The sequence below is a fragment of the Pezoporus flaviventris genome, unplaced genomic scaffold, assembly GCF_033815535.1.
Source record: "Pezoporus flaviventris isolate CSIRO_AGI_PZ_B2104156 unplaced genomic scaffold, CSIRO_AGI_Pfla_v1 ptg000093l, whole genome shotgun sequence".
Lineage (NCBI taxonomy): Eukaryota > Metazoa > Chordata > Aves > Psittaciformes > Psittacidae > Pezoporus > Pezoporus flaviventris.
In genome coordinates this window covers 2,939,079-2,963,773 of record NW_026892641.1, presented here as the reverse complement: position 1 = coordinate 2,963,773, position 24,695 = coordinate 2,939,079, and the positions used below count along the sequence as shown (strand labels likewise).

The 24,695-nt window shown below is 46.7% G+C and overlaps 1 protein-coding gene across 5 annotated transcripts in view; it reads left to right on the top strand.

Moving 5' to 3' along the window:
* Positions 1–24,695, top strand: part of APLP2 (amyloid beta precursor like protein 2) — a 42,858-nt gene that overhangs the window by 1,314 nt on the left and 16,849 nt on the right. For all 5 annotated transcript variants that reach the window (XM_061476063.1, XM_061476062.1, XM_061476061.1 and 2 more), the window contains exons 2-4: positions 18,551–18,724; positions 19,836–19,965; positions 23,316–23,428. In XM_061476063.1, coding sequence (XP_061332047.1) covers positions 18,551–18,724; positions 19,836–19,965; positions 23,316–23,428 — 417 coding nt within the window. The remainder of the gene's footprint in view (positions 1–18,550; positions 18,725–19,835; positions 19,966–23,315; positions 23,429–24,695) is intronic.

The following is a 24,695-nucleotide window of genomic DNA, read 5'->3' as shown; positions in this document are numbered from 1 at the left end:
GGCCATGAGTGGGGCTCTGTAATAGCTTTGCATGTGTGTTGCGTGATATCACTCAGTGACTTCTCGACAGCTATGGAGAGCAGTGTTCCACCTCCCTTGGACCATTCCTGCTGTTCCGTTTCCATACATCAATGGAACGTGGTGATAATTGTCACTGGGAGAAGGATAACCTCGTGCCCGTTGGGGCTGCGCTGAGGGTGTCAGATCCGCTTGCTTGGCTTTGCCTCGGTGGAAGGGGACTGCCCTGGCTGCCTTTGGGGTGGCCCCGTTAAATCTGAGCTCTCTGCGCTTGTTTGGGAACTCCTCCAGCTGCAGGTCACTTCCTCTGTCATATCCGAGGCTAATTCCAGCCTTGTGCACATCCCTTTGGGAAGCTGCTGCTGCGGACTACAGAATGCCAGCTGTAATTTCATCCCGAAGCCCGGTGTCCATCCGATGAATCAGATCCTGGGATTTGCCACTCACAGGATGGGCAGAGGGATTGGCTAAAGGAGCCCTCAGCACCCCAGGAGGGGCTGGCAACCCATGAGAAGGGGGGTGTTGATGGCAGTGAAACCCTTCCAACATCATTCCTCATCCTGTGTTAGGGTTGGGATTGCAGGCTGGTGTGGGGCAGTGTTAGTGCATAGCTTGTCCTCAGCACAGTGTGCATCCTCTGAAGACACAACAGCATCCGCTGACACAAAATGTCACTGGAATTCCTCCTTTTGCTGCATCCTCTGCCGTTGCCATGTCTGTGGGGGACTGCAGCTCTCCAGGCTCTGCTGCTGCCAGGTTTCCTCATGGATGCGGAGCTTAGGGAGCGGAATGGTTACTGGTTTGGGGTTTTAGGCTGCGATACCTATTGGATGCTGCCAGATAACAGGATGACCAATAGACAGGAGATTGCTTATTTATTATTTGTAGTAATAAAGGTGATGTTTGAAGATGGAGTTAAGGAAAACCCATAGCAGTGGCTGCAGTGATTAGTTTAGTTGGATTGGCACGGTCCCGTTTAGGTGGATTTGCTTTCCTTGATGATCTCAGCCACCAGTCCCTGTCCCTAGAGCACCCAGTAATCCTCTTAGGGACCACAATTTGAGTTTCTGCCTTTCTTTGCCATCGAAAACACATCTGGGAGTGGCAGATGTGTCTTCTCCTTTGAATTGCTGGTACCTGAACCTTTGTCCAGGGCGTTCCCAAGGGCTGGTGGCTGGGGACAGTCAGTCTCCCTTTCAGCTCATTGTGGTTGATGGCAGATAACCTTTAACAGTGCCTTTTCTGGATGAATCCGAATAGAAGAGCTTGGAGGAATCACTGATGCGCAGCTCTTGGTGTTGCATTTGAGCAGTGTGTGTCTTGGGGTTGTGCTGGATTCGGTGCCCGCTGCCACAGCGACGTTGATGCCAGCTGGGGAAAGAGGAGAAATCGGTTCTAATTGGATGTGTATCCCAATGATAAACTGCCTGTGCGGTGCCCTCGAGGCCTTCAAAGATGCAAAGTTTCTTCTTTATCACTTGACCTTTTAGTCTAATCAGATCAGAGGCGATGCAGACTCGGTATTGCTTCTCTTTAATCAGGTTTGCTTCCAATGGCTGTTTCCAAAGCTCTCCCAAATGCTTACCTGCTTGTTCCAAACCACCAGGATTTGGGGTGAGACACCCACCCCCCACACCCCCCCCCCCCCCAGCAGTGTGTTTTGCAGCAGAAGGATGTGTTTTATGTTATCCGTTCTGTGTGCTTCAGTTTGCACCGACAGAAATGAGCCTTGTGCCATTTCTGCAGCCCTTGGGGACTTGTAATTGCCTGCTGCATTGAACAAAGAACTCCACCTAGGGGAAATTTCCACTCCTCTGTTGAAGTCCTGAGGAGAAGCAGTAAAATTCCAGCCTGGAGCCTGTGGCCTTTGGTTTCCCTCACGCTTCCCAGTAACTGGTAGGGAATAGAATTTCCTATGAAAGGGTTCCTCGACAAAAGCATCTCTAAAGCAGAGCTGTGTGCGAGGGGATAAAGCCCATCAGATGGACATCTGCTATTGCAGAGGCTCTGGAATTCCTGCTGCATTGTGGAATGCCGTGGCAAGGTAAGCCCTGCTCTTTGGAGAAGGCCTTCAGCTCCTCTTGTTTCATGTGTGGAATATTTATGGTCTCTCTCTCAAAGGGGTTTTGGGCATTAATGTCTCTGCCGGTGGGTTTTGGTGTTAATGTGTTCGTTGCATCTCCTGAGAGCTATTCAAACCTATTGTGTAGGTGGCTTTTGCTGGGTGTGAGCTTTATGATCATCGCATACAGCTACTCCTTCAGCCCCTTACAGTGCAAAGGAAGGATTAATGCAGTGTCAGTGCTCTGTACGCCGTTTAAGCTTCTCCTTAGATGATGCTTGTAAAAATTATACCTGTTTTTTTACTCTTTATGTGTCTTCTTGGGGGCATTTGGACCTTAATGTTGTCTATAGAAGTTATTCTGACTGTAGCATCTGCTTCTGTAAGCGTACTTAAACCAAAACCTTGGTCTTCAGTTGGAAATAGAAGAGAAATGCACTGTCTTGGGGGAGCAGTTGGACTTGATGATCTTGACTGTCTTATCGAACCTAGTTGATTCTATATGCCACTATCTGCTCTTTCTACTGGCCCATAGCTCTTTGCCACAGCTTTTACCTTCCTGTTTATCTTAAATGGAGTCTTTAGGGCACTTTGACTGTATTAATTTTGTTATTTGCATTCCAGTATTGCCATTTTTCAGCTTTGTTGCTGCACTAAGGGGTGTGGAGAGAGGAAATAGATTGACAACATTGTACAAAGCCTCAAAGGAACTCTGTAGATGCGTATATGTATTGTATGCTTACTACTAAGTTATAAAGCAGCAAGAAGGAAGATGTGAGTGAAGTAAATGGGCAGGTTTCTCTTTCTTGTGGCCTGACCAAGTGGCATACTTGTTTTTCTTCTCTGGTTCAGGAGGGCTGGTGGCTCCTCACTGGAAGCAGCAGGCTAAAGGGTAACTTCAGCTAAAACAGGGCAAGTTGTGCTTCAGGTTACGTGCTGTAGGGGAAAGAAACAAGTGAATTACTGAGAGACCGAGCACAAGAAAATGTGCATTTCAGAAGAGAGAGTTTGGCTGGGTTTAGTGGAATTTCTAACCATTAGGTTTGCAGATTCACTACCTTCACCCCATCTTCCAGTGCCTAAAAGGGATGTAGGAAACCTGGAGAGGGGCTTTGGACAAGGGATGCAGGGACAGGCCAAGGGGAATGGCTTTAACCTGCCAGAGGGGAGATTGAGATGAGCTCTTAGGCAGAAGCTCTTCCCTGTGAGGGTGCTGAGGCGCTGGCACAGGGTGCCCAGAGAAGCTGTGGTTGCCCCATCCCTGGCAGTGTTCAAGGCCAGGTTGGATGCAGGGGCTTGGAGCAAGCTGCTCTAGTGGAAGGTGTCCCTGCCCTTGGAACTGGGTGAGCTTTAAGGATCCCTTCCAAAGCAGGTTGTGATTCTGTGTTTAAAACACACAATTGCACCTCTCTGTGTGGTTGTCCCAAGTTCCAACTTGGGCTGAACAATGAGAATCCTCATGGCCTGCAAACAGTGTTAAAGGCATCGTTCTGACAGCAAACCAGCCTGCTTGGCTTTATGTAATCAGGGACCCACCTGACCAGAAATGCATGTGGCTAAGCCGCTTACCAGCGCTTGGGTTTGATGTATTACACTGGGTTTTCTGTGTACAGCCAGAGGGAGAGAGAATAAATGTGTTAGTTTTGAAAGATAGGCCCTTATATGGATTAAATTTAGTTATAATGTTTGGTTGTGTTTCGTGCTGTCAGCCGCAATCATGTTCTTGTACGAGTTTATCCATGGCAGCCCTTCCTTTTGGGTTATATCTTTAGTGCCAGTCGCTCTTAACTAGTGTGAGGAGTCAGAATTGCTGCTCTTGGTGGCACTTCATAGAATCCCAGCCTGGTTTGGGCTGGAAAGGACCTTAAAACTCATCCACCTCTAACCTCCTGCCGTAGCATCTGGGCTCACTCTTAGCTCTCAAGCCTGCTGAGCAGTGGCAATACAGAGTTTAAATTCATCTTCTTTGTAGGCTTCTTCTTGGGGGTTTCCTCTTCTGAACTTTGGAGATTCCCACCAGTTATTCCAACTGTTAGGATTTTGCCCTGGTCAGCAGTGTGGTGGATTGCTGTGGCTGCCTCCAGTTGATGGAGCTGGCTCTGCCGTTGCTATCCTGTGCAGCCAGCTTTAAAGAAGCTTACAGAAGAGGCGCAATCAGCAACTCCTTGGTGCCTTTTGGGACTGAAAAACATCATGAAATGATGACTTTGAGCCTGAGTTTTGCAAGTCACCAAATAGGAAGGGCTTAGAAATGGCCAGCACAGCTGCAGCCTGAAGAGAAACCCATAGAAGGTGGGAGCTGACTGTTCCTTCCCAGGAATGTCACTAAAGCTTCATGTGTCTTGGCTCCAGGTAAGGCACCGAGCCATCAGTAGTGTTATGGCTCTCCTCTTGGCAATGCGATTCCAACCTGGTACCATGCAGAGGTGCAGCGTGGATGCTAAGCGTGCTTCAGCACTCGGATGCCAGGCTTTGGCTCTGGGACAGGGATGCATTTAAGTGACTGCATGCAATAGTTTCTCTCTAACAAAATTACAGCAGCCAAAAGGGTCTTTCGATGCAGGTCGAGGCGGCTGCAAGCACACAGTGATGTCTGGGGCTCCTGGCTGTAACAGCAGGTTGATAGGGAAGTTTCCATTTAAGAAGGATCATTTTACTGATCACTTTTAAATAGAAGTAGTGTTTAACCTCTAGAGTTCCCTTATTTAGGTCCTTTTTTCCCCCTCCAACAAACACTTGCTGCTTCGGTTCTGTTTTCAGATGTCTGATACGTTCTGAGGTGTCGTCAGTGTTTTGGGGGTTCAAATTCTTGCATTCTTCTGTTAACTCTGTGCAACAGGAGCTTGCATTTTCTCACACAGATGCTGTGCTTGCCTTCTTTAATCTGCCACCTCAAAGCACTGAAGCAGTCAGAGAGGAGACCTCGGAAATGGTCTCTTGATGATGCTATAGCGGAGATGAAACAGCCTTGGTGGAGTGCTGGGTATTTTCCAGGAGTTGCCCTATGCTAACTGCAGTGCTGAAATCAAAAGCCAAACATTTGCATTTCTGTTTCATCTTTGGGCTGCTCTTTAAAGGCCCTTCTGTTATTTTTAGCTCCAGCTCCCGTTGAAAGCTTTGTCCCTCTTCTTTGGGGTTTTGGCGTGGTGAATTCCACTGGTTCTGATGCTGTGGTGTGAAGTGACAGGAACAGAAAGCAAAGTCTTGCCGTTGCCATCTGTCACAATGAACACGATGCACTCCTGTTTCAAGCGGATTTGGATTGTATATTCACAGCAGAAGCTGGTCTCTGCTTAGACCCACGGTAATCTCCAACATAAAGCTTTTAAGCACCACGTCCTCTATGTGGTTTTGGGCTTGGCATGACACGTTGCCAGGTCTAAGTTAAGTCATAGGGTGTTTTATCGCTGTTTAATCTTTTCCCATTCGTACTGGGACTAGTAACTTGCCAAAAATGATCCTCCATGAACTGTAAATCACTAATCCCAAGCACCAGTTGACTCCCTAGGCTGGTAGTGGTACGGTAATTGTGGCTCAAATAGAGAGGGGCTTTTATCTGCTGAGTGTTGCTCTCCAAAGATGAAATGCAGCATGTGGGTTCAGGCCTGCGCTCCGAGTTCCCAGCGACTGTATCAGCAGTTGAACGTGAGTCTGTCTCTGCATAATTTATCACAGCTCTTGCTGAAGAAATTGGATTTGATGTCTGCAGTGTTTCACACATACGTGTTTAGAAACCCGAAAGAAGGGAGCGGTGGCAGGATCCAGGCACAGCACACCAGCCTGCGTGGAGGGGCTTGGTCAGAGCCGAGTTCTCAAGGGTAGGGTATGGCAGTGCTCATGTATGTGCTTTGATGCTGCTGCGTGTCCAGTTATTACTCTTGAATGGAGCATCATCCATCCCTGGAGACATCCAAGGCCAGGCTGGATGTGGTTCTGAGCATCCTGATGGCCTCATTGCAGGGCGTTAGATGACCATTGAAGGTCCCTTCCAACACAGACTTATTCTGTGATGCTCACAGCTCCCATTTGTACTGCTGGGATAACATTAAGTTACTTTAAGTAGTTTGAGTTGCAGGGTTTGAAATAACTGCTTTGTTTCCACAGTCTTAAAGTAGAGCCTCAAAACCTCAAGCAGTGAACAAGGTTTTTTCCTTGATGGTCAACCAAGAAAGTTGGGATTTTGGGTTGGCAACGTGTTGGTGTATTAGAGCTCAGCCTTTGGACACGGTGCTGAGGACTTAGGCAAGAACCAGACCCCAGAAGAGGCTGAGCGTGTGGGTCATGGACTGAAGTTGGGGTGTTCCTATGGATGCGTGGAGCCTGGCACACAGCATCGTGTCACAGCAAGAGAGACCCGCTGGAGGCTTGGGGAAGAAGTGTTCCTGCCCCTGTTGCTCCTGATAAAAGCTGTCTTGTTCAGATGGCATCGAGAGTTGCTCTGCAACAAAGCTACTCAGTATGTGGAGATTCTGTTTAGGGCAACAGCCGCCTGCTCGGAAGCAATTCACCACTCACAAAGGCAGGAGATGAATGGCCTGACAGAGCTCAGCCTTGATGTAATGGAGGCTTGCACTGCTGTATCCCAGCCTTGGCCAGAGCTGGCTTCATGGTTTGAATCACAGCTTGTGATTTGCTTGGCTCTCCCTCACCTTCTCTGTTTGTTGGTCTTCTCATTGTGTGCGTGTACAGCTCTACTTGGGTTGGTGAATGAGAACTTTGGCTAATGACGCTGAAAACTGTCATCACCTGGGGTTTGAGTCCCCCGTGCTGTGTTCTGTGCAGAGGGTTTAGATAGGAATGAATCCATCCTTTGAAATGCATCTCGCTTCAGGATGTCTTCATCTCTCAGGTTAAGAGACAAAGTCCTTTTGCCTTCTCTCCCTCTCCACCAGATCCTTCCCTCAGCAGGGTGGCCCTAAGGAAGACTGACAAGAAGAGCTTGATTCCTAACGTTAGGATGGCAGGAAGTCTTTCCCCATATGCTTCCATGTAAATGCCACAATACAGGCAAAAGGCATGTTGAAGTAGAGGCTGAAATTCCGAGGTTTGGATGGAACTACAACATGTGAGCAACTACATGGAGCAAGATTTCCATGTGAATTGGTGGGAGGAAGAGAATACTTCTCACAGTATATACCCATATGGGAGGCTTTCCACAGCATGTTAATTCCCTCTGTCATTGCAGGGCACTGACTAGAATGCATCCTTGGCATCCTGTTGTAATAGGTGCTGCTCTATTTCAAGAGCATTCCTGTTCTGAACTGGCCAACTTCTAAGTCCTGTGCATGCAAACAGCAAACTGCTCCAGAGCAGAATGCTATCAAGATACCCACAAAACTGCAAGCTTCATCTCTAGTGTAGAAGGCTCTAAATGGCCTTTTTCTTCAAGAGAGGAGCGAAGATGACTCCACTTCAGTGCTGTCCTTGGTTTCAGTTTGGCTTTTTGGGGTTCCTGTTGCTATATTGCAATATTTTGGCCAAAAGTTAGCTTTTCTCATATTGTTCTGCTGTTTTATTTAACAGTATGTGATGATTAAACCTGCCTTTAAGCTGCTTCTCGTCCCCTAATAGGGAGCTGGTAGGTTTTTACTGTTTATAACAGCTAGCTTTAAATACTGCAGATGAAGTAAAGCAGAGATTTTGGTTTTGTAAGGATTTGCCTTGGAATATCTCTTGAAATACATCTCCAAGCAGCTCCCATTGAACGGTATGCATCTACATCACGTCAAAGATGACGTTCTTCGGTGATGGAGAGGATTAAAATAGCCATTAAGCTGCAAAATAACACCACATGTCATGTAAAGCACAAAATAAAGATACAGATTGCACATGCTGCGCTGGTCCAGCCTGTTGGAATGCATCAGGGTGTGAACATCATCAACTCGAGCCAGGTTTGAGGTGCTCATATTGCAGAGAGCTGAAACTGGAACTTAGTTTGCATATGAAACACTCATCCTGCTGTCTGCAGATATACTTTCTTGCTCTCATTTTGTCTCCTGTGTAGTTGGTCCCCTATGCAACACTGTGGCTCCTGAGTGAAACTTAAATCATGTGCTTAGCAGTCTTTGTTGGTGAGAAATACCTTTGGGAATAGTGGCCTCAAAGCAGAGCTCTGTCCTTATTATTCCCACCTCTCTGGGCTAATACATCCCTTTTATTGATAGGGATGAAGATATAGGCAGGCTCTAATGGAATAGCTAGGCCTTTTGTCCTTTCCATGCCAACCTTGACACCCATCCGTTCATTTTGTGCCTGTTTCCTAACCCGTTTTCCTCCTCAGTCTGATAGAAGAAGTCTCAAGAGTCCTCTGAATGCTTCTGGCTTCATAGCACAAATTCACCTAGTATGGGTGTCACTGTTGTCCAGGCTAGCTGGGCATTGTGCAGGGGCAGGCAGCCTCCAAGAGAATTCACATTTAGTCTGTTCAGGAGCTCAGTTGGGCTCTAAAGGGTTGTTTTTCTTCTAAGTGGTCCCCAAGAAGGATATGAAACTGAGACACAGTTTCTAACTGTCTCATGCTATTGCATCATCAAGCTCTGATTTCAACATGGCCTTCTTGGGTACTGATGTGTTACGTGTGAGGTGTCCCTGCCCACGGAAGGGGTGTTGGAACTAGATGATCTGAGGGTCCTTTCCAACCCTAACTGTTCTATGTTGTCAAACATCTGTATATATTCCATAGGGCTTATCCACAGCAGTGATTTACCACGTTCTGGTGAGGTTACTATTGAAAGCTTGCAGCCGAGATGCCTCCATAGCCATGTTTAGAGTTAAAAACCACCTTAACAGGCCATGGCTGAAGTCCCATCAGTGAAAATAAAACCCCAGCTCCCCGGGGTTAGAACTTTATGGCAACATTTTCATCCTCTGACTTAGAGAAAGCTCTAATGAAACTACTCAGCCTATGGCTAGGAAAATGGTGAGCATCCTTTTGCATCAGTGCACAGATCGATCTATGCTCCAAGCATGGTCCTAGGCATGGGCTTTGCGTGTAAAGGCAGAGTTTCCATTGCTGTCCCTATCTGCTTGGAGGGCCAAGGAAGTTAAAACTTGTTCTATGTCTTTCTCACTCAAGTGTGTATCACGAATCATAGAATAGTTAGGGTTGGAAAGGACCTTAAGATCACGCTGGACAAGAGCATCAGAACAAGCAAAAGAGCTTCTGTAAGTACCAGTACCTTCTCTATGTACCAGTAGTTGCTGTCTTCTGTCCAATAGCCTTTTCCAAATAGGAAAACAAGGAGTTGGTTGGAATCCTTGTGTTCAAAATAACATATCTTGAAGTATTTCTTTACTGGAGAATACTAGGCCTTTAGGGAAAAAAAAGCCAGTTTTGCTGCTGTGATGGACAGCCTGGACAAAGGGTTTGCAATAAAAGAGATGGAATAGTAATACCTTTCAGAGACCTTTCAGAGGATTTGACATGATGGAAGTTCTCGGTGTGTGCTGCCTGTTTAAGGCACGGTGAAGTGCAGAGAACTGACCATCATATGTATGCAGCTGCAGTATGGAACTTCTTCCACCAGCTAAGTAGACAGAAAAGAAGCAAGCATCTCCATCCCTCTCTTGGTAATTCCTGGAAAATGCTAAAGGAAACCTGAAGAAAGCAGGTATCAGTGTACACAGAGTTCCTGCTCACAAGTTGGAATCTCTTTTTATATCCAAGGTAAAATTCAGCTCTCCCATTTTGTTGTATTTCCATGCAGTGCTGCAGCTGTGATAGGGATGGAGGAACTATAAAGCTCAGGTGTGTTTGTACAGCATACACCACCAGTTAAACGTGGGGCAGTGTGAACTGTTTGGGGTTCTGGGCTGGCTTCTGTTGAACTGGGATCTCAACTTACCCAGCTCTGTCTGTGCTATAAATGACCCCTTAATTTTCTAATAGCATTAAGCAGCTCTTCTAAGTAGAGATGTGTTGCTTCCCTTAAAGGGACTGTTTAATACAGCCATTAGAGTTTCTCTGTGCTAGCCTGGCTATGATAGGATGCTGTGATGATTAAACCCTGGCTGATAAATTAATGCTTTAGAAAGCAAATGCTACTAAATTAGTCAGGATTGCTTTTAAAGGGTAAAAAATGGAAATCCATTAAGCCATTACTGAGCTCCTTTACTTTCAGTGACCCTGCTGCTGACAGAACTTTAGGGGACTTCAGAAAGCTCTTTGTTATTTGACTTGTGGTGTGTCAGACTGCTCAATCTAGGCGCTGGCAATCCAGGGAATAGATGGAAGTCCACCCTTTATCCTCTGCTTTCGGAAGGAGGAAGGAAGTTGGGAGATTTGAGCCCAAATCCTGCTCGTAATACCAGGATGCTTCTGAGAGCTGTTCACTGATGGGACACAAGCTTCAAACTAAGCTTTTGCCATCGGACTTTTGGAAGCTTGCTCCGGGCCATCCTCCTGCACTTGAGCCTCTTTGCTGCTCACAAGAGGGTAGTGCTTGTCAGGCTTTAACCTGCTCCTGTGTGCTTGCTCCTTCTTCTCCACGTTGCCAGCATTAGTGGCAGGAAACCGGCAGCCTTTCATTGGCTTTACTGCTGTTTACTGGGATCAAGAACAGCTGCAGGCTGGGGAATGAAAGGCTGGTTTGGGGTGAGAATCTGAGGTGGTTTGGCTGAGTTAAATCTCTTGCATTTATCTTGGAGCCAGTGAGGACTGAAAACTGAAAGTTCCTGGGGTGATGTTTAGGTTGAAGTTTTCTGTTTTGGGTGAAAGAGCTTCCTTTGCTGTAGCTGAATCTGGGAACAGCAGGTACCGCAACTGCAGCAACCTGTGCTTTTGCCAGGAGCTTTAAAGATGTGAGTATAAATGTGGTTACATTTACACTTACAGCGTCCGTTTGGATGCTGAAAACAGCAAAGCTCATCCATAGCTTTTTGGTACTTTGTTCATTTTGATCTGGATCAGCATTCACTTGGCAAAGCAGCCCTTGGATCAAATAGATGAGCGGGGACTTTGCTGTGTTCAGAAGATGGTCATCAGCATGGTTTGGCAAGGCAAGACCTAAAAACCTCATGGATTCCTCTTCCCCATTTGAAGTTTGAGCTGGGCTCTTTGGACAGCAGAATTACCATAAATTTGGGTTTGGAGTGATTTTTGTTTCCCAGAAGATGGTGAATTTTGGGCTGGAAAGCGATCAGCATGACCCTCAGGGCTTCATTAGAGCGATGCACAGTGAGTGGCTTATTCCTGTGTGCTATAGGGAAGTTGGTGTGTTACCCAACTGCAGGACATGAAGGTATGAAATGGGTGTTTTTCCATGTTCCAAACCAACTGCAGTCTGCACAGGAACCAACCTGTGATCCTGAACAACAGCTGTAAAGGGAGGGATACTTGAGCTGGAAAGCAAACCCAAACTGCATTCCCCCTTGTTATCTTTCCTTTATCTTGCATTTGTTTTCCCCCAGGCATTTTTCCTTGCCACTCCAAATTCCTGGTGCTCTGTTAAGATACACCCTGTAGTTTCCTGCTTGCTTTCTGGGTACTTGTGTATTAGGGAAAAACACAATCTTAAGTCATCTGAGTGGTTCCATGGGCGGTCAGGCTGAGTTCCTACATTGCAGGCTTCCTTGGGATGCTCCCACTAAGATAAAACCAATATTCGTGCTGCTTTGAGGGCAGGGTTTTGGTTTGTTCCCCCCTGGAATGCTAAAGCACTTGGATTCAGTAGCCAGAAGTTACTCTCCTGGTCTCCTTTCTGCCAGCTTTTCCCACTGGGAAAGCTAGTGGACGTGTTGCGTGTGTGAGTTGGGATGAGTTTGAGTCCAGAAGTTATTTTTGCTTTGTGCAAATTGTTTTGAAGTGATGGGAGATGTTGGAAATGTACTTTCTTGTGTGTTATGGAATCTCTGTATCCCGGTAACCACAGCGATTCTATTCCCTGAGTCTTAATGTAGCTGAAGAGCATTAAGATAGAAAGGAGTTGTATTAAACCGTGGGGAGAAGTTACAAAACAGGGTTATATCTCAGTACTCCCCCATACGCGTGCCGTTGTCAGTGAAGCCTTTATGGTATGAACAGTGATGGTTCATGTTAACAGCTCAATAATGAAGCTGAAATCCAAAAGGAGAGCCAGATGCTTTTCCTAAGCGGAGTCGAGGCGGTTTGGATGCCCAAGTAATTCCAGTGGGAAGGCAGTAATTAGTCTTGCTGTGCACAACAGAAATGATGGCACAGATTGGAGCAATGAGGAGTTGAGGATTAAACCAGGCTGAGCCTGCTGACGGGTGACCTTAGGCAAGTCACTTGACTTTGTGCCTTAGTTTAGCCCAGGAATAAATAGGTCCAGCTCCATGTGCTGCGATATGACTTAGGATCTCTGCATGAAATGGAGCCTTTCAGTGGCTCTGGTGCTGTGTTTTGCTGGAAAGGGGAAGGAAGAGGCTGTAAGTGCAGCCATCCAACGCTTTGCATGGAGATAGGTCCCGAAATCCTTGTGAGGAGTGGAAGGCAGCTCGGCTGGTGAAACATATTTGGACCTACCTGTGCACTGTGTAAGGATTATTAAAGGCATAATAGTGCTGGGTTTCTCTATTTTCAGGGTGGCTTTCGTGGTAAACCGTTCCAGTCCCAGCCATTAGACCCAAGTTTTGCATGCTTGAGGCCTATAAATTAATCTCTTTCTAAAGGACACTGGTCTGGGTACAGGAACATTTGTTCAGGGAACGTTCCAGGCGAGTTGATGTGAACTCAGCCTCTCTGGGGGTAGGAAAGAGGATGCCAAAGGCAACTGCGTTACACAAACAACTTCAGGAATCCAAGACTATGCTGAGCTGTGGCTTTGCTGGGACTAGCTGTGCACCAGTACTGCCTGCAGTGCTGCTTTCCCTATCTGAGCATGGCCCTTCCCCAGTGCAGATGTCTGACAGGCACATTATCTGCCCAATGGCTCGTGTAGGCTCCGTTTATGATAAGCTAGAGGAGGAGGAGGAAGTAACCTGCTGCCTCATTAATAGGAGCTTCAAGGGCAGTCACAGGTACTTGGAAATTCCCCTTTTTCTCTGCAGGAAGGGTAAAGCTCTGGATGAAGATCCATCGATGGTTGTCACTGCTAGGCATCCAGTATGAACTGCACCCCAGCTAACACTGCAGCTCCCCACCGGTTCCCAGTTTGCTGCTGGTGCAGGATCCTCCTCCCCAAGAGTCAATAAAGGACGAGCAGATGAGAACTCCTCCCCTTCCAGCAAGTTAAAGCAAGCCAAAGGCTGCCATTTCTGCCATTGAAATTCAAAGGCAAACAGGGGCTGGTATTATCAGCTCACACCAGATCTGCCTGCAGACAATAATTCTTCCTGCCTTGGCCCCCTGCCCGTGTGCATTATTGTAATTATCAGCAATGGGAAAGAAAACCCTAAAGCAATAAAGCTGGGATGAGCTGCTGGGCTGAGATTTACTGCCTGCTGTGTCAGGCATTCATTAGCCTGCCTGGGTTCCAGCCACCTATCTGCTGAATAAAAGCAGGAAGAGGAGCGAAGGAAAACCAAGCATGAAACCCAGTCTGAGGCAGGAATTGAAAGCTTTGCTCGTGTGCACAAGTTCGGAATCCCAAAGCAGGGGAATTTTAAGTGCTCTGCTCAGTTCTTGGGCCTAAAGTTGGGAGCAGCTTGCTCCAAGCCCCTGTGTCCAACCTGGCTTTGGACACTGCCAGGGATGGGGCAGCCACAGCTTCTCTGAGCATCCTGTTCCCTGTCCCGAGCCCTCTGTGCAGTTTTCAGCCCAGGAAAGGGTGGAAAGGTAAAATATCCATGCATTTCAAAGCAGCAGCCATTGAGGTTTGTGGTTCCAGGAGGACTGGTAAGGTAACCAGGCTCATTTTAGTATCAAAGGGACTGCTGGTCTTGAAAGGGTTCCATTTATAACCTCGGTATGCGTGGCTGTTACAGGGACAGAAGAGGAGCTGCAGCCTTGTGCTGCAGAAACCAGAGGAAATGCATTAACAAAACAGTCTTCTTTCCTCTTCTTTCCCTTTTTCCTTTAATGAAGCAAAGGTGGGAGGCATTCATCGGGGTGGGGAGCGTGCTGAGCAGCGTGTTCTCGGGTCCCTCAGGTTGTGCTTCACGTGCGTTCCGATGTTAATAACCAGGATTGCTTTCAAGGGGCTTTGCTTAATTAAAACCAACCAGCACAGGCAATCTTCCCAAGTAGTGCCTGGCGTTCCTTGTCAGCGTGGCAGCGAAGAGATGGGGAATTCTTGTAACTCTTCCAGCAGGGAATCTGCTGGGACCTGCAGGCTCTGCCGCAGAAGGCTGCGCGTTTCCTTCTCTGGCCACCAAGTCAATGCCGTTCACAATCAGAGCTTCATTTCAGCACCTTATGGATGCTCCAGGCTGGAGTTCCGGTTGGAAAACGACTTAATCTTCTGTGGCTTTATCCAGGCAGGGCTGCTGGTGTTTTTGCCTCAAAGGAAACCTGCTGGAAAGCACAGTGTGAGTTTTTCTTGCAGGCTCTCTGTCCTTCTCGGGCTCTGATTTTCCATAGTGCATGTGCAATTTGGGAGCAGCTCTTCAGCATGAATGAGTAGGGAATCAAGGTTTCCTGCTAAGCTCCCATCCACTGTGCTTTTACTTGAATGAAGATTGATCCTGTGGCTAACCTGATGAGATAGGCGAGGGGTCTGCAATGTTTGACCTCACTGAAGATTCAGGCCGTAGTTAAATGATGCTGCTTTGTGGGTACCCTTGTGCTATTCAGGTACTCAGGATCTCGCTTCCGTCAAACACAGGGATGAACTTCTCCTCCCAAAAGCAAGCCTCCAGTCCTGAAGTCCCCAGCAGCATGTGCCAGGCTTTCCTGACCGGCACTGGATAGGGAGCTGGGCTGAAGAAGGGTTTGTTGTGTTGAGCTTTAACAGATCTTGGAAGTAAAAGGCAAGGAATATGTGTGTGGTTTTCAGGTTGTATCCTTCCAAACTGCGATGTATTGCGTGTGTTTGAGGGGTAGATGTCCCTGTTCATCACAACTGGAAGGGGCTGGTAGTGAATTAAAATACTTGGGCATCGGAGGGGAAGATGTAGAGGTTTGGATTCCAGTGTTTCAGGGACCATAAATCAGGCACTGCGTGACAGGGTGAGGTATTTAACTGACTTTAACTGGCCAGAGATTTATGTGTTTATGGAATCAAGTACTTCCTTGGTCTTGGAAAGCAAACTTGGGTTACAGAACTACACCAAAAGGCAGAGTGGAATTTATCATGAAGCATCCCGTGAATGGGAGTGCCAGTGAGGAAAGTGATGGTTTATGTAAATCTGTTTCCCAAATAGCATTCATCTTGCTCTCACGTTATGGATATATATTAATAGGGTAATAGGTCCTCAAATAACATTCGATGAGGAGCTACGCAGCTGGATCAACTCTCTTCCATTATGTGTGTGTTGCCCCTCCTAAGCTGTCAGCCTGCTTATTTAAGAAGTGGAATAGTTGCTCCCCAGCAGTGGAGGAGGCGGCTGCTTCCATTTATGGCTGGGAAATTCCCAGAGAAAAACATGCTGTCAGCTTGTTCATCCCTCTGCAACGTGAGTTCTCTGCAGTGCTGAAGAGCTTAACGCAGGACATGGCTTTATCCCAAGCTTCGTGCTGGTTTGCATGTTCCTTAGCTCTGCTTTTGCAAAGTGATGCTTGGGGATGGCCCATCCCTGGCAGTGTTCAAGGCCAGGTTGGATGGGGCTTGGAGCAACCTGCTCTAGTGGAAGGTGTCCCTTCCCACCCAAACCAGTCTATGAATGTAGACTGGATAACCTCACCCTGAGCAATCTGCTTTTATTTATGATGCACCAAGGGCAATTGTGTGTAGCAACTCAAATTTGTCCCCAAAAGGTGACTTTCTTCACTACTTAAGTAGCAGTGTTAAAGATGTGGCTTCCACTGGTACAGATGAAGTTTGCTGTGCGCTGTTCTCTCATTCCAGGTAGAATGAGATGAACGTACTGCATTTTAACTGCTGGGGTTGAAGCAGCCTCTCACTCAAAACCCTTATCTTGCAGGTCATGGGGTTAAAGATTCAGCTTCACTTACTCAACAGCCTGCTGCAAGACAACATTTCTTCCATTGGATTAAAAGTGATGAAATCAAGTCATTGGTGACCCCTTTGTTCAGCTGTGAACTGGGGCTTAGCATGCTCTGGTAGCTGGGGCAACAGCCCTGCTCTGATAGGTAAAGTATGTGAGCAATCCACCCGGGAGGAGGATTGATACCTTTGCCACAGTGCGAGGTGTCAGGCTGGAGAGACAGCAAAAACAAACCCTGGATGTGCCTGGGGCTGGTCATGATGTCAGGAGCCTGGTATGTGTTTGAACAGGAGTCTGCTCATGCAAGAGCTGCTATGAATGGATCACTTAGGGATGTTTCTGCCTCCTTTGCTTATGGTTGCCTCATTTTGCTGCAGTTTGCTTTGGAGAAAACAGATTCCCAGCATCAGTGGTGTTAAAAGATCTCCAAACCAGACCTGCACTGTATTCTTGTGAGGGTTACCACCTTGTGCACGCTCCATCTTGCATTTCCTTTTGTCCTTTTCAGAGTTCAGCTTGAATCTTGGTTGAGGTTTCCTTGTTGTCACCAGACAAAGCGATTCTTCCCTTGAACGTGTCAAGTCTTGTGCTCTCTGGAACGTGGTTTTGGTACCAAAGTGGTGTTGGTTTGGAGAGAGATAAAAAGGCCCTCTTACAAAGGGTGTATGTGTGTGTTTATAGAGTGATGAAGGAGCATTCTACATTGGCCTTTTCCTCCTGGAAGGCTACAGCAGAGAGGAGGCAGCACAGGAGCATGGGTTTGCTCTCTGCCATCAGTTAGCACTCGATAGAAGTGAATGTCTATTAAATGGTTTGGTTCTTAAAGGACCACATTACTGCATCCTGTTACCATCAGTGTATTCATCCCGAGCCCTCCTATACTTGAAGTACAAACTTGTCTTATTTTTGTTAGCACAGAGCAGGACAAATTCCTATGCTAAACTTGTGTGTATAAGTGAACTTGGAAGCATTCTGTTGTGGGACATTGATGCCAGTCTCTTACATATGGTTCAGTGTTTTATTACTTTGTGATCTGTGCTAGAACTTGCTCTCATATTGGGTTAGATTGAGTAGAAGCTGCTTCTATAAGACTCTGTCTTAAATGATGTGCAGTTGACTAAGTCCTTGAAACTCAAGGGGTGGGTTTTCTGTAGTTAAGACATGAATTTAGGCTTTTGTGTCTCATCCCAAGCATGTGGTCAGCACTGCACAGTCCTTGGCTCCTTGTTGAATGTCTTATCTCCAGGCAGTGATTTTGTGTGTAAACAGGGAGGGGGAGAAATGAGCTGATTAGAATGGAGTGAGTATTTTCCTGCTATCCACCAAGCAGGAGCTGCACCCAGGGGTTGTCCCATTGGATTCTCCTCTTTCTTTGTTTGCTTCAAGCATGCATGTATTGACACAAGCTGATGGGGACCGGCAGGCAGTAGGAATGAATGGTGCCCACTGTGTGTGGCTTTGAGTGTATAAAAAGCTAAAGATGAAGGCCAGGAAACATGAAGCTGTGGGGCAGTGGTCCCTGGAGCCTCTGTTTCTAATCTGCCTTTTCTGAAGCAGCTGAAGTGGATTTCATTCCCTTAAACTCAACACTCTTTAAGGTGTTTAGGAGTCTGGTTTTCTTTGCCTCATAGCCCTTCTTTTACAACAGCAAGTAGTTGTGTAGGGGGAGCATGTCCAGCTCCCAGCATTCACTCAGGCTTTTCAGCAGAAGCCCAAGCCTGCAATTGAATTTAATCCCCTTTTTCTCCTTTTGGTCAGGCAGCAAGATTGCCAACAGGGAGCCTGACCTTGTTTGCATTGATCAGTCTGCAGTTTGACCCACATGTGGGGCTGGGCTGGCAGGGTTTTGTCTGCCAGGGCAGGCTTGGAAGTGCACAGAGTACACATCAGGATCCAGGCAGGACAAATACCCATAGGAGTGCACTGACCGAGAGACAACAGGCTTTGAGGACTTGGGTGCAACAGCTTCTGATTCAGCAAAGCCGCCTTTACTTGTGTGTTAGAGGAAGAAGCTTCAGTGTTTCCATCCCAAGTTTGTGAAGATTTTGGGAGAAGCACAAACTGGGAACTCTGAGGAGGATTTGTGCAGCTATTCCATCAGGAATGGCAGTAGCGTGGGTAACCTCACAGAGGTGTTCCTGCCAAAAGCTACTAGTATTAGTTATTTATCTTCAAGTATGGGCTGAAGTTTTTCAGTGGGCACAGCCTTGAGGTGTGAATTACTGTTGGTTTTAGTAAGCTGTTGAAGGAATAAAAGCAGAGTTTGGAAAAACACTGTTGGAAAACGTGATGTGTGCTCAGCATCTTTAAGGAATATCATTACAGAATGGTTGGGAAGACTCCTCCAATGTTCTGGGTTAAGCAGGAGCTCTCTAGAGGAGCTGGCAGAGGCCTTTTGGTTCTTTGGGTTGTTCTGCTTTCCATCAGACCATGCACTCAACGTGTCCTGTCTCTTTGCGTTCGCAGGCGCTCGCAGCCAATGCTGGGGCAGGCTTCGCGGTGGCAGAGCCTCAGATTGCCATGTTCTGTGGGAAGCTCAATATGCACGTGAACATCCAGACTGGGAAATGGGAGCCTGACCCTTCCGGGACCAAGAGCTGCTTTGGAAGAAAGGAAGAGATCCTGCAGTACTGCCAGGAGGTGAGTTTTCCTGTGTGCCCCTGCATCGTCACTGCAGCCAAGGAATTGGATTCCCATTTAGCCCGTCAGTAGCAAATTAACCCTGCAGGAAAAGAGCTTGCTTTCGACTAGCTCGATTCCATGACCTGTTTGCAGAGCAGGGAGAGCACCACGGTGGGATTGAGGAGCTGCCTCTGGTTTACATCAGCCGCAGAAGGGGGTCAGTGTTTTAAGTAGAGGGTTTTTGCCGGGCTATCTCCAAATCTTAACCTGGTTCACCAGCATCACCACCACATTGTATGTGATGGAACCTGACACTATCCTCATCAAAATGTGGCTGGGCTGTTCTCAGCAGCATGTTCAGATCAGCCAGAACATTAGAAAAGTACCTTCATCAACGTTTTGACAGTATTTACAGGCTCTTTATGCTTTATTGTAAAAGATGTAATGTCCTTTCAGTGTGCTTCAGATATGCTGTAGCATATTGGGTCTTTAATTGTTCCTCTGAGGTGACAGGCAAGGCAAATACTCTTAAGTAATGTATCTTTTAAATAGGAAAGTGCTAGAATGCACCATGTCTGGACTTACAAGGCTGACGTAATTGGGGCTACATTTGGTTCACATAGTAAAAGCCTGAATATAAGTCAGCGTCTGGACTTGAGAACTCGAGGAGGATGTAGGAATGATATTAATACATCATAAATGGAACAGGCATAAGGAAACCTGAGGAGGTAGGTGTATATTAGCCTGACAAGTGTCTGAAGATGTTCCTAAACCCTGTTTGTTGGTGATTGCCCTCTTCCAGAGGGTATCATGCTGCACCAGACAGGATGGAATGGAGAAATCTCCTCCTCCACTACCACGCAAAGCCAAGCACCTCAGCTTAGTGCCAGCAAAGGCTTTTGCTGCTGACCTGGCTTCCTCCTGCTGCAAAGAAGTGATGGATGACACATTCCGTTTCTCAAGCCCTGGGTGCCAAGCAGCTTTTTTATGTCTTCAGCTGTTGTAAGCTTGATCCAGAAGAGAACGTGTGTCCGTGTGGGGATTGGAACTTGGCTTTGTGTGGAGAATCAGCCTCGCTGCTTTGGTGAGGAGCCACTTTGCCCATTCTCTGTCCTTTCTTGTGAAACAGATGTATCCAGACCTGCAGATTACGAACGTGGTGGAAGCCAACCAACCCGTCAGCATCGACAGCTGGTGCAAGAGGGGGAAGAAGCAGTGCAAGGACCACACTCACATTGTCGTGCCCTACAAGTGCCTGGGTGAGTGGGTGGTGTGATGTGTTTGCGTGTTCACAGGGAGCAGAAAGTCTTCTGGCTTCTAACAGAGGCAACAACTGAGCTTTACAAAGCTTCTCACCTCGCAGGTTGCCATTTCCACATCCAGCTTCCTCTTAAACGTTTTGATTTCCACAAGATGGAACTCTCCCTTGTCTCAAGCAGATCGACAGCTTGATAGCAGCTGTGGTGGGATAATGGTGCCCGGCATGCAAAAGAAATCCCCATTCCCTCTGCAACTGCCATAAAAACCTGAAGGCTATTGTACTTGAGTATCACAAAGACATTGGGATTTAATGCTCTGATCCTATTTTTGTGGAGCTTTAATATTTTGTTGCCTTGGAGACTCCAATGCTCCGTGTGTTCAGGCTTCCTGCTTTGGTCTTGGCAAGAGCTCTCTATTCTGTTTCCACAACTATATTTAAACGTTGCTGTTCCAAAGAGGCCCTGCTTCTTGCAGCTGTATCCCATGTCCCCACTTTGAACTGGGGAAGAATATCAGAGAAACTGATGGGTTTCATGGTGCTTTCCAGAATCTCTCCATCCACTGGAATGAAGGCCCATGGTTTAGCTTGTTTACCTTGCAGCTTTTGACCTGTAGGTTGTGCGTGACACCGTGCTGCACTGCATGTGTTCTTAGCACTAAGCTTAGTCTCAGCTGGCTGATTCTCTTTGGAGTTATCCACTGGAAAATAGATGGTTTAATGGAAGTCTTGTGCTATCTTGGGGAGTCTGAGTGCTGGGAGCATTGAGTGGGAACCGGTTTTCCTTATCTATGGCCTGATTTGAAGTTAGGATGTGGTTTGGTGTAGGAGAACACAAGCAAATCTGCAGAACTGAATGGGTGCTTTGTTCTGTGTGGGTGTGTATACATACATACACCTTCATATATATATACATATATATGCACACAAATACATATGCACACACACACATATGCCTTCCAATAGACGATCACAAAGCACATCATAAACATGGAAGCTGTTGTGGAAGCAACCTGGGAGAAAGACTCTTGTCTTTATAGATGTGGCAGTTCAGGTTTGAGAAGCAACCAAACCCAGCTGCTGATGCAGAGGATTCCTAATGGAAATGAGGATGAAAGCAAGATCTCTGGCTTTATGAGGAGTCATCTCGTTGAGGAGTAATCCTTCCCCAAGCCTATTCTCCAGCTGAAAAATAAGCTGATTTTAGTGACGCTGCCCTAAAATGTGATAAGCATTAAACTCTCTGTTCAAGTTTGTAATTAGTGTCTTTCCCAGTGTTCCTGGTTTGTGCTGCTCAGCCTGCGAGGCAGCTTTGGCTTGCAGAGCTGAGTGGCAGCTCAGTAGTCCACGTGTACATCAAATACATTCTCTTGTTTTCAGCAGCCCACAGATTGCTCGTTGCAAGTGGATGATGTGTTTCTGTGGGGTGCATATGTAGTCAAGGGGATCTTGTTCCCATTCCTGCTTGTGTCTTCCTCCCTTCATTAAAGCACAGACTGTCTTGAGGTAGGATTTTGCTGCTTGCTGATGAACCTTCTGCTGCCTCCCCCCAGCAGTGAAAGCTCTTTTGTCATTCGAAGGTTAAAGAGGGGAGAAGAGAAGCCATTAGCACTGCCCCTGAACTGTAAAAGGAAGGTAACAATAGGATGATGGGAGCAGGGCTGAGCCTGCTGAGGTGTGAAAAGACAAACCGGGCTGCTGGGTGGCATGGAAACATAAGAGGTGACAAGGAAACACTTCTTATGCCTGCTCTGAGCTGAAAAGGGAGAGGATTTGCTTTTCTGACAGTGGCCATCAGTGGGGAAGGTGCCATTAACATATAGCATGTCAGGGTTGTCCAGGTCCTAGGTGGCTTGAGAGGCTCTTCCGTGTGTTCTGTGTGATGGTGTGAGGATTCAGTGTTGTTCGAAAGAGCTGTTTGTTCACATTTACTGATCATTTTGAGTCTTGTGCCTTCAACCTCAGTCTCTTGATTTTAAAGCTTGGTCAGTGTAAGCTTTCCTATTAGAAGCATTGAAACCTGTCCTGAAAGGGAAGGGTTGTTGAGTTTAAAACCTAGGTGGCCTGTTCTGAGATAAGGAAATGGGGGAAAAGCCATCTCTCTGTTGTGCTTACTAGTTTAAAACATAACTGGAGTTAAAAGGGTGATGTTCAAGTGTTAGTTGATTTCATTATCTTGCATTTGGCCCCCCTTATCTGCTCCTAAACTCTGCTTAACACCCTCTGTGTAGGGCGTAGGAGCAATGTCCCTGAGCCTTTGCTATCTGAGTGGCTGCCAAATAACTGGTCATGCAAAATCATACCATTTGGAAAAGGTAATGTTGGCCAAATAATGCTGCTCCCTGAAGGCTCTTTTGAGGGAAAAGTCTTTTGACTCAGAAGTGTTCCCAGACAGTGTAGATGAGGCCCTCAGCACCATGGTTTAGTGATGGACGGTGGTTGGACTTGATGATCTTAAAGGACTTTTCCATCTTGTTTGATTTTAAATTGATTGTGGTGGGGATGCAGGCTAAATGGCTGCTCAGGCCAACTAATACAGAGGCTGGAGAGCAGGCTGATGCTTTCCCTTCTTCCTCAAAAGCAACGGTCTGGTTTTAAGGCAGTGCCAACACCTCATCACGCTGGTGAGGTGGTGGTTATCTAAAGGCTGGCATGCAGTGTATTTGCTGGCTCTGCTTGTACCCTAGGCTTTGAGCTGTGTAGCTTTGCTTTTTCCAGCCTGCTGTGTGCTGGTTAGGACAGGGCCATACGAGTCAGGGAATGTGCTGCAGTTGATCCTGAGTTAAACCATGTGGAAACAAAACAAGACTTGCTCAGATGCCCAGATACTGAAAACAGATAACACCCATGCCATATAAAAGTGTCCAGGCTGTTACAGCACCCAAGAGCATGATGTAGCTTTGCTATGATGCTTAGAAAGTGGCCATTAAGTGGTTTGAAAACTTCCATATGCAGATGCAGTGTTTTCAAAGCTCTGTATGGAAACCCATCAGTCAGTCAATCCTGTCTCATCCATGACCAAGTGTTTAACTTGCACTGGGAACTTTAACCTTCAATGCAGCCTTAGGATTCAGGTAATGTTTCAGCAATCAGCCTCTACTCCTCCTGTTCTTAGAATCCCAGACTGGTTTGGATTGGAAGGGACCTTAAAGCTCATCCAGTTCAAGCCCTCTGCCACAGGCAGGGACACCTTCCACTGGAGCAGCTTGCTCCAGCTTGGAAACTCCGAGGCTCTCATTTTCTGTCCCCATTAAGACTACACTGAACTTTCAAGGCACTTTGAGCAATGTGTGTTTTAGTGGAGCTCTGATGGTGGCTCTGTGTGAACTATGGGTGTTTCTTGTTTTTCAGTGGGGGAGTTTGTAAGCGACGTCCTGCTGGTGCCGGAGAAGTGCCGGTTCTTCCACAAGGAGCGGATGGATGTGTGTGAAAGCCATCAGCACTGGCATACTGTGGCCAAGGAGGTAAATGACCTGCTGTGGCCAGCAATATTTATCATGGACCCGTCCCCTTGGAGCACCACAGCGTTCATCTCTGCGGTCTGTCATTCCCATATTGCAGCCTGCGGACTGAAGCAGAGAGCAATGAAAAGGGAAGTTAAAAGCACTCAAGTGACTTAAAGCAACCTGTGCAGCTAGCTGAGTTATCCCTCACTCACGAAAGGAGCTTGCCCAGGATCATACTCTAGGATGGAGCTAGGAATTGAAGTCAGGTCTCTAGGATATTGCTTTAACCAGGGCTCATCCTTCTTTCCGGGTTAGAGAGCCGCAGTGTTCAGGGCTGGTTCCTATTTCCCTTGCACATTATGCATTAATGTACCTGCTGCTGCAGGGGATTTGGATGGCAGCTCTTGCTCGGGGACAATCTGAGTTCCTGGTGCCTGATTAGTGGAGGCTTTACATAAGAGATGGATTATCTTCTCAGAATAAATCTAGCCTGGGGTTGGGGGGGGGGGGTTGTGTGGTGGTTTTTAATCTGACTAGCATAAAGGTTGCAGATTCTCAACTGGGGGTAAAGAAACCAAGATGCATGTGTCGAAACAGCAGCACCATGATCAGTGATGTGCTAGTAAAGAAGAGGTTAAAGATGCGCCAGTTAACCCTATTTCTTTAAAATCCCAGGAGCAAAACCCCATTGAAATAAAGCTATGCTGAAGGAATCCCCTTTTAACTGGGGATAAACTTGTTGATGTCGAGCATATTTAAAAGTCACTCTGCTTTTGACAGAATTGGAGACCTTCTCCAGCAATATGTGGCTCATTTTCCATCCATGCTGTAACAAGGCAAAGCACAAAAGGGTTCTGATGTGCATAATAAAGCCTTTCTTCCTTCATTCTTTTCTGGGGCACCACAAAGCCATGTGTTTCCTTAGCTTACGAGACGTTTATAGACTTAAGGTCTGATCACAGTTTGCATTTGGCTTATTTCTTGAATTATTGGATTGATTTTCATCTTCAGCATGTTAAAATAATCTTGACATAAAGTCCATTGGAGTGATTATTCACTTACTGCAGTGTAAAGTGTAATAAATAAAGTTTAATGACATGGCCAGCCCAGAAATGCAAACGGCAGCTCTGCTGCTTTGGAATGCTCCATCCCTGGAGCTGGTACAAAATGTCCTAAGCTTAAATCTGGGGCTTTCCTTCAGATGTTGATTCAGCTACAAGATTCACATCCATTTTCCTTTGATATTAGACTTGGGGTTTATGTTGCTGTTGTCTTTTTGCTGTCA